Consider the following 9,718-nt stretch of genomic DNA (forward strand, 5'->3'; position numbering starts at 1 on the left):
CAGATTTGGGTGGTGCACAGCATAAATACCGTGTTAATGGTTACAGACTGAAGAAATGTCTGGCACGTTTAATGACAATTGTGACAGATGAGATGCTATCAATGGAGGAAGACAATGTGAAGACATCAGAGAATGTGATGAGGTTTCTGGGAATAAGCTACAGCAATTGTTCACCCTACAAACCTCTGTTTGTCATGAATGATCAAGTAGGCTACCGGGGGGGGGGGGGGTTGGCAAGCTATGTCATGTATTTTTTGGATGAGCACAAAGTCATCAGATCATGCCAAAAAAAGCTTGCTAACTAGCTTCATGTATATATGTGTACATAGTGCTTCGAGTCTTGGGAGTAACCATGTAAAATATATGTACAAAGGTTTGGTTTTTCCGAGCTTGTCTACTAGTGTTTTGAGTTGTTCGAGTCCTCAAAACATGGTTTTCAATAAGTATTCTCAGCTGTGCTTTATAACTTGTGAATCGGACTTGTATATCATGAGTTATGTGCGTCCGAAGTGGGCCGTCTCGACTTAGAAAGTGGTTGCAGATACATGCAACAAAGGCAACTGGACAAACTTGATGGTCAAAAATTCAAAATGTTAAGATTTTAAATTTTTAGAGATAGCCAAAGTAAGGGGCTCCGAGCCGTGCTTTATGGCGTCGTATTGGTGCCTGGAGCGGTGCACTACGCTCTTGGGAAGTTGGTCCTGAGAAGGGGTCAAGCTGGAAATTCTTGTGGGGGAGGAAGGAGTTGGAGAAGTGTGGGAGGAATGTGCCATGTGGCAAGGAGATAATCCCACATAGGGGAGCTTGGGCCCAAAGCAAAGGGTATAAAAGGGGGAATGGGTGCCCATTTGGGAGTATCAAAGGAGAGGGGAGCTTGGGAGGATCTTGTCTATGGGGGCTTGTGGAGTCTTGGGGGAGAAGGGGGCGCATCTTTTGGGTTCCCACCTGCTGCCCTGGCCCCATTTTTGGTCCCTTGGACACTAGCCCCACCCCTTCCCTTGGCTAAAAAGTCACCGGCTACCCATTTTATACCCAAATTGAGCCCAACAAAGGACCAATAAAATGAAGCCTTGCAAGAATCTTTGTCGGTTGAGGAGAGAGAAGAAATATTTTGGAATAAAAGATAAAAAAATCCCCCATTATTATAGCTCAACACCTGCAAACTTTCCAGAGAGCTCATTTTTTAGCAAGAGAGAGTACACCCCCAATTTCAAGTGGCCATAACTATCTCATCTTTTATCTGGTTTTAGCCTATGAATACTCTACGAACATCTCCAAGAGACGAGCTACGTCATGATGTCCTTGGTTTCTCCTAATTCCAAGTGTGCTCCATGCTAGAAGGGTTCTTCATAAATCTTTATAGGTGCTTATCACATGTGGTTTCGGCGGTGCAATAGTGCTTCCTTCCGACGGTGTGATTCATGCAAGACTATAGAGACACTCGTTTTCCTTGTCGTTTGCACGCTAACAACGTCATTAATCCTATATTTTATCCTCTTAGCCTCCTCAGCGGAAGAGGCTTCAAGTTGCTCCAATGCAAATGGCATTTGTCCCTTCTTGTTCAAGCTCTTATGAATACATGACATAGGAATTCTTGCAGTACCCAAGAAACCTACTGAACTCATCACCAACAAACCACACAAACATAGTTATGTTATGAAAAGGTTGAGGGGGAATGAAAGATCAATTAGGGAGATAAGATTCCCCTCTATTAAGATGAATGCCCTTGACTTTTGGCATTTGCAGCTGCTTGTGCCAAACAGTAAGGTGTCTACTACATAGGGTTGCATATCCCACTTGAAAATCAACCTGGAGTAGAACAGGGAGAGAGATGCTATGGAGGTGGAGAGGGAAAGGGTCCTGTATCTCTTGAAGGGGAAAAATCAAAATGGTCCTTATTGTTGTGAGAGTGAAAAATGGATGTTGAGGCTAGAGATGGAGCGTGAGAATAGAGATGGAGAGAATAGGTAATTGTGGTGTAGATCTGCTAGCTATGGCTTGTGGTGAGAGAAGATGAAGCATTCCATGTACAAGTAGTGAAGGGAATTTTAGAGAGAATGCGCGCACACACACACACACACACACACACACACACACACACACACACACACAGAGTTTTGATTTGTAGACATTCAAAAGGAGAGGAAAGTGGCAAAATTTTGGAAAATGTAGGGGGAGGGAAATGAGTACCAGGTATGGCCCTAAGTAAACTTCAAAGGCCAATGATAAGACATGTATATTCCGTTGTGTTTGACTCGAGTTATTAGCAAGCCTACAAAATTTAAATATGTGATTCTCCATTTCTATGTTTTCAACATAAACAACGGGCGATATATTAGAAAATCAAAGAAGCTTACAAAGGGAAAAGATACATGGCACAATGGCCCAAGAGGGTAGGGAAGCAAAATACAATGGGACATTCTAATAGCTATCTCTTAGGTATGTTGTTTGACGCTTTCTTTGTCATGGAATCTCCATTGTCGCTTTGGGGAGTTTCACCATTAGGGTGGGCCAATTCTACTCTCCTTCATTGCTTTATTGTGACCCTGCGTCGAGGTCATTGACTTGCTTGCTCTTCTAGTGTAGAACTTGATCCTCTTTCCAAATTTCAAGATCTCCTACCGAATCAAGAAGAGAAAAGGTGGCCTTCTTCTTACCTTTGTTGGAGGAAGTCCTGTGATGGGGAGGTCGCTTAGATGGGCCACTTGGGGGATCCTTCAATAATTGAGGTGGAGGTGGGATCTTTTCTTGAGGAGAGAGCTCTTCTCGTCCCAAGGGAGGCTAAGCTTTACCTTTTCTCCATGGACAATCTTTGATGAGGTGACCGTGAAGCCACAATGGAAGCAAGAGTCCGGTTTGTGCTTGTAGATAAGGGGTTGAATGAAGCAAGGGCCATCATCTCTTTGGATGAGGATGCTCTTGAGCGGATTGGTGGAGAAGTCAACCTCCATGAAAACTTGAGGATGCCATCGAGGGTTGCAATCTTTATGTGGTTGCACTCCTATTTCCAAGAGGGGTGATAATGAGCTTGATGAGGGGTTGATAGTGGAGAGGGAGGTTAGGAAGCTCCACCCAAACTGGGAAGAGAGTGGGCTTGATGTCGATTGAGAGCTAGCCGACCATCTCACAAGGAAGACCGCGGAGTTGCAGCAGATCCATTGTCCCAATCCCAAAAGCTTGACGGACATGGAAGCGTCTTTGAGGAGAAAGATGTAGAAGTTGTTAGGCAAGGCTTGCGTGCTAACAACTTGTACTCCTTTCGATGCCCGTTCAGCATTTTGCCGCGCCCTCAATGCTTCGAGGGGCGAGCGAGGTCCGAAGAAGTGGCCGATGATGGCTCTTGACTTGTAGTCTTCCTCATGCTTCTTGATAGTTGCGAAAGGAAGAAGGACAGAAGGGATTGTATCTTGGCTTGAGCCGGCGGGAGTGTCCGGGACCTCTTCCATGGCTGGGGAGGACGCTTGTGTGAGGTCAACTTTCGAGGCCAGGGATTGAAGAGGCTCAATCAAAATGCCCAGTTGTTCATTCAGTGTTTGGTAAAAGTGATGCACTGACGGGGATGGTGAAGGAGGTGGAAGAGCTCCATGCCCATTCATGAAGGTTGCAAGGGCATGAGTGACAGGAGCTGGTCATTGAGGAGGGGAGAGAGGTTTGGCAGACTGCCCTAACGGCTCCCTGTTTTTCCATCGCTCCTTATTAAAATCGGAGCTCCTTTTCCATTTCTATGTTTTTGAGTGGTCTAATTGGAATTTACTACTAAATTTTAATTGCTTCACTTACAAGCATTGATAATAAAGATACTTTTTATAGAAAAAGATACATGTAATTATTGCAAATGAGCACACAACTATCGTTACAATAACAATTTTGGATACATTTCCTCAACCATTACCAAGACTATTGTAGATAATCCACTAATATGCCATATCCACCAACATTATGGAGCTACTTGGCTTTCTTCTTTTGCACCCATCAAGATTTACGTTGGAGATTTCCCAACGAAGTAATCTCAGGTACAAAAGGGTCGTGCCTCCTACCCTCCTCTTTACCCACCACTCGAAGTTCTCCACACACATGTTGTAGCAACATCGCCCACATGCATTTACTTGATGTTTGAGGTGTCACATTCCCTTTTGATGTGGGAAACGTCGCGTGGGTAAAGTAATCAGGGTACTTTAGCCGACAAGCTCTACACCACACGATTGTCGTCAATACCAGATTTTAATTGGGGCCTTGGATCCCCACCCCCTATTCCAATGGTAAGAGCCCCGTCCCGCCAAGATCTTGAAGGGGCTCCAACACCTATAGCACACATGCTTTGTAAGTGCAAGAAAGTGGACACACCCACTGAAGCAAGAGCTAAACAGTCACACGCTACAAGCTAAATATAGGCACTTTATCGAGATGGCATTGAAACAAAACTTGAGGTTCAACCTTTTTTAAGTATTTTCCCTGTTGTAACGGGTGATGAAGTGGATCGCGAAGCAGGACAGGTAGCTTGCGCTGAAAAATTTGCGAAAAACCTACCACTTTGCAAGGGTTATAGCGTATTGTTGGAGCGATGTAAGAGTTGTAACCACTTGGTGGAACCTAAGGTTAAAAAGACAAGAAGGACTTCGAGCCCCTGTAGCCACTCAATGGGACGCAGCTCTAAATAGAGCCGAGGATTGGCAAACATATGTGTAGCCACCCTAAAGCTTGGTACTCGCTCAATGTTACTTTTTCTCTTCTTTTGTTTTGTGGGTTTGTAGCTACGCCAAGATAATTACATTTTTGTGAGTGCATTTCTTGCTACATTCGCGCTCATTTTGTTCGGCTGGCCTACATTCCCCAGCAGCATCGCCAAGAAGTAGCTCAGAAGAAGCTCGAGGGGCACGAGCTGTGCTTCAGTAGCAAGCTTTCTCTCTCTCTCTCTCTCTCTCTCTCTCTCTCTCTCTCTCTCTCACACACACACACACACACACACACACACACACACACACACACACGCACGCACGCGCGCGCGAGCGAGGGAGGGGTGTGTGCAAATTGCATTTGTCCAAGGGGGCTGCAAGGTTGTAAGAGCTCCCACGCGGTCTTTACAACCGTCTCTCTCTCTCTCTCTCTCCATGGAGCTTCGAGTGGCTGAAGAATCAGCAGCTGTGAGTGGAAATGAAAACTTCGCATCTACAGCAATGACCGGAAAAGCCTTGTTCATTGGCAATCAAATTCTGTGCCCAGTGTGGACTAGTAGCGCATTCGCAATCGACGAGCAGCCCGAGATAAGGTGAACTTTGTTTACGATATAGCGGGCCACAGCTCAGCATACTCCCCTTTCACGCGACTTCAGAGGAAGGGGGCTCTGCCGGCGCCTTTCTGTGAACCCAACCCTAATAAATTGCCATTGCCAAGGCTGCCCACATAAGCCTTACCATCACCATCAATGTAGCATTATTCATTGGCTTGTCAACGGCCTATGGCCTTCAGCTTGCAGCTGGTTCATCACCCTTCACAACTCAGCAAAGCTGAATACACACTGCCCATCTCCTGAAAACAGGCATGGACTGTCGCCTCTACGAGGAATGCCATGTCTGCGCTGAAAGGCTCAAAAAACGCGATTCGGATAATTTCTTATAGGTGAAGCCCCTCGGGAATCTGCACGAGGGACCAGAGATCTGTTCTCTTGTTACATTGTTGACTTCTTCCATGAAGTCTAAACAGTGATCCCATCCTAAGTTTACCTTTAATAAAAAATTCTCAGGACTTCAGTAGACTAAATATTTGGAGATGCACACAGGGTCCCAAGCATCCTTTAGCTATGAAACCTTGCCCCTCCTACCTTTGGACCCATGAGTAGGCATTTCCCATGGACACCGTCCAGGGTGATATGTAGAACAAGTCAGTCATCACAAGGGGATTGAACTCTTTAAAGTGGAGACTAGTATTTTACTGTTTCTATTGTTTACATCTTCTTGGAAAATTTGAAACCTTCTGCCAAACCTTGCAGGGCATACAAATTGGGTAAGCAGAAATGTTCCTATAATCAAGTAGAGCTGATAGTGACGGACATGCGCCATGGTAGCGATCCTGAACTGCAAGTGTCGGAGGCAATTGAGACCGCCATTGGTGCAGAGGTAGATGATCTCTTGAAAGAGAGCTGCCTGAAGTTCAATGTACGGTTTGTCAACAACAAACGCTTGCATCTATACGTATATGTGGTGTATGCAAGCCCATATTGCAGTATATCTAGAGGCGAGTCAATGCAGGCCACGAGATATTATTGGGTACCCGTAACACGCGCTAAGTGTCGAAAAGGATGCAAGGGGCCAGTGATAAGGGGCTTACAGAGGTTTGGAAGGATGTCAAGGCGAGTGGGCAACGTGAATTCTCTTCAAGAGGATATCGTAAATGCAGTGCAGAGTAGCAGTAATAGTAATAATAGCTTCAATGTTGGAGATTCTTGGAAGGAGCCTCGACACCTCTACATTGCCATTGATGAAGCCAGTACTCACGTTTGCCCTCGCCCCAAGACCTCAAAATTCCGGTTGCTTGTTGCCGCTTATGATGACCAGAACCAACTTGTTGGCTCGGCTGTCTCTAGTTGTATCCGTGTCCTCGCCAACAATGACGCCCCATTGGGTGCTGCCTCTTTCAAGCTTCTGTGCCACATTAAAGGTGATATGCTAACTGCCATTATTTGCATTTAACTGAAGAGTTACTGTACCTCCTAGTATTTTATCCCCATCCAAACTTTTCTAGAATTGAACTACTCACAAGGTTTGCTCAAGTTGCTGCCTCTACAGGGATGGAGGAGCCAACAAACTGGTTACCAATCTTGACTTCACCTGCTGGTTCAGAAATAAGCCCAGACAAGCACTATGACCGGTCTCCGCTTCAAGGTAGTACAAAAACCAGAACAACAGCTTCAAGTCATAGATGCTCATTCGTTTATGCGAAAAGTGTTGCAACTACTTAAACTGATAGACCTTTACTTGCATTGCCGATATCAATCCCCGCCTCAGAAGCTATTAAAACAACTGACATAGGCACAGCAAATGTTTTGTGGTCTGAAGTTCAAGACCAAAGCCCAATCGGAGACAAACAGGCAAGAGTTCATACAAATTTTGGCATTCATCTGTGGTTGCCGTACCTGGAGATGGCCTTCATAAAGATAACATTTGCTTGAATGCAGATTGCAGAAAGTCCTTCAAGCTCTTGTTGCTCTGATGAGACCACCACTGACAACAGCTCTTTAGACAACCTCTGTCAGAGGTAAGGATGACATTTATATCATGTAGGGTTCTTTCAACTGCTGTGAGATTTGCATCTATGTGCAAATGTAATAGCCTACTTTGTTTATTTATAGTAGACAGTGTTTGAATCCTTATATTCTACCGCCGTACATGCTGCAGGGTCTTTGATGCATGCTCCTGCAAGCAACAAGGCGTCATCGCCCTAAGAGAAATTGCAACAATGCTTGGTTTGTGGCTTCTTCTGTGAATATTTGTTTGCCCTTAGCCAATTTCACAGGAGAACTTATACAAAAATGACAGATTTTTACCTGCAGGTGCAAGTAGACACTTGCTTATGGATATATTCTCAGTCCTGTCCATTGTTAGAGTTGTAGAGGAGCAGGGTAAAGAAAAATACCTTTGGCTTGGTAGCAATCGTATCGAAGACGCTTTACAAGAACTTTTGGTATAGATGGGTTTTAGAACAACCCTGCCTTCTATTGAAACAGGCTCTGCGAGACAGAACAACATGTCATTCAATGTTAGTTACTAATTAAGCCAAGTATTTCTGCAGGTCAATCAGAAACAAAGTAATGTATCTATTCCAATGAACAGCAAAGATGGACTCAGTGCAAATTGCAAAATCCCAAGTATAACCGAACTTGGGAAGCGCTTCTGTCTTCTGTTTTTGTTAAACAAAGTGAGTGCAGTCTTATATCATGCATAACTACAGGTCACCAAATCGCCTCACTTAGTATTGTCTCTTACCCAGTATGCAGACATCAGATGGGAAATTGCTGTGGACACCCTACTTAGTGATGTAAAAGGAAAAGCGAGAGAAGGTAACTTCACCTGTCTATTTCTCCGTTTCATACAAAAGGAGTACCATGTCAGCCTTGTATATCTGCAGAAATCAGAAGCACCTTGTGGAAAATCTCTGTCATTTTGTCAGCATTGCACCTGATTGTCAGTAAGAGGGGGCCTGTTTTCAAATGGAGTGGCGGAGAAGGAGTGGCAGCCCATTTGAACTCACTAGGTGCTCATAGGCATTTGCTGCAACTGTGCTGCCATAACCTCCATAACTCTGATGTAAGTAACAGTCATTACTCATTTTGCAGCACATCCACGGCTTGTCCAAAGATGTCGAGAGGCTAGCTATCATCCAAACAAACGCAAAAAGATAGACCTGGAAAAGGTGGAAGGAGACTGCTTTGCAGATGATAGATATGAACTGTCAGGTGTTTGCAATCAGGTTCAAATCTGCAGGTCCCTACCTAGAAAGAGATCAAGACTTTCACTTGCGCTACCAGGGAATTCTTGTGGCTCTGATGTCGAAAAAGTTTTTCAGTCAAGTCCGGCAGTGAAATGTTTATCGATAGGCAGTACCAACACAGAATGCTCTGAGGAGCTACAAAATCAAAGAAAGAATACCACTCATTCTTCAAGCACAGAATGTTGTTGGCAAAAATGCATGAAATGCTTTAAAAACAGTCTAAGTATGTCGTGTTCTAAAGATGAGGATGACCACAACGGCAAAAATAGAGCTTTTGCAGCTTTAGATCGGGCATCTACCTCTCATACAACTGATGTCGCGCGTCCTTGCAGACGGTCCTCTGCTGCCGAGCAAAACCTACATTTTGCAAGCAATCAACCAGCAGCAGCACGTTATCTCAATTGTAGGAAGGCTAACAATAAGGAAAGCCAGGAAGGAAGGTTATGTAATTGTAGTCTTTCTCTCTTACAGTGTTCAGTCTCAAGAGTGAAGGGTCCTCGGCCAAAAACAGAAAATGACCCGGCTCAGCATGGACCCCGGAATGTAAATTGGCAATTCGACCCCCTAGCATCCCTCAATAGTATCTATAGCCTTCAGCAAGTATTGAACTTGCAGCAGCATAATCCAGGTCTTCTAACAATTCTCAATTCAATGCACGCCTTTAATGCTTCTTACAGTCTTAGAAAACTTCTACCTTCTACAAGCTTACCATAATTTAATTTTAATTCTGTTCTACAGGTTTCTTGATCAACTTTGTGCGTTATTATCGGCAGTTGTACCACAAATATTGCCCTAAATCTGATGCTCTGGTGCACTTGCCATTCCCAATACGACCAAGTTACTCATCCTTCTACCTTCTCAGGAACTTGGCTGCAAAAGTAACATCCTTCACAAGATACAATTATTCAAGTCCTAATGGAATTCTGCATAATAATTTTAACTTTCCATAAGCTATTGAAATTGTACAAGCTGCTTTTTCTACTTGCCCTTCCAACTGTAACATTATTAGAATTACTTGTATGCCAGTATACTGTCAACTTTGAGGGCCCGAGTAGCTGGTAATAGAAAACGACGTATGCTGCGCAAAACAGATGGAAAATTCAGTACTACTACATTGATGCTCACTCCTCATGTATATCCATATAGATTGTTTACCTAGTTCATAGCCGATTAATTGCAAACTTTCATCCATGGTGAGCAAAATAAAAATACTTACTTGCACGCTTGGTGCTAA

General features: G+C 44.2%; 1 protein-coding gene and 1 long non-coding RNA gene across 2 annotated transcripts; one reads left to right on the forward strand and one right to left on the reverse strand.

Moving 5' to 3' along the window:
* The first annotated feature begins 4,398 nt into the window (after positions 1–4,398).
* On the forward strand, positions 4,399–9,434 carry LOC147435944 (uncharacterized). Its single transcript, XM_086488846.1, has 12 exons — positions 4,399–5,266; positions 5,987–6,654; positions 6,783–6,878; positions 7,002–7,084; positions 7,172–7,251; positions 7,392–7,459; positions 7,547–7,677; positions 7,786–7,911; positions 7,984–8,053; positions 8,122–8,247; positions 8,330–9,112; positions 9,223–9,434. Exons 1-12 carry the CDS (start codon positions 5,109–5,111, stop codon positions 9,432–9,434), a joined length of 2,601 nt encoding a protein of 866 aa, XP_086344972.1. The 5' UTR covers positions 4,399–5,108.
* LOC147435945 (uncharacterized) lies at positions 7,171–8,923 on the reverse strand. Its single transcript, XR_015185139.1, has 5 exons — positions 8,784–8,923; positions 8,486–8,619; positions 8,064–8,397; positions 7,630–7,723; positions 7,171–7,540 (listed from the first exon to the last, which is right to left on the reverse strand). It is a non-coding gene; the product is annotated as an uncharacterized LOC147435945 (long non-coding RNA).
* Positions 9,435–9,718: the final 284 nt, after the last annotated feature.

The sequence above is a fragment of the Adiantum capillus-veneris genome, chromosome 18 (genome assembly GCF_014529385.1).
Source record: "Adiantum capillus-veneris isolate H3 chromosome 18, ASM1452938v2, whole genome shotgun sequence".
NCBI classification, from domain to species: domain Eukaryota; kingdom Viridiplantae; phylum Streptophyta; class Polypodiopsida; order Polypodiales; family Pteridaceae; genus Adiantum; species Adiantum capillus-veneris.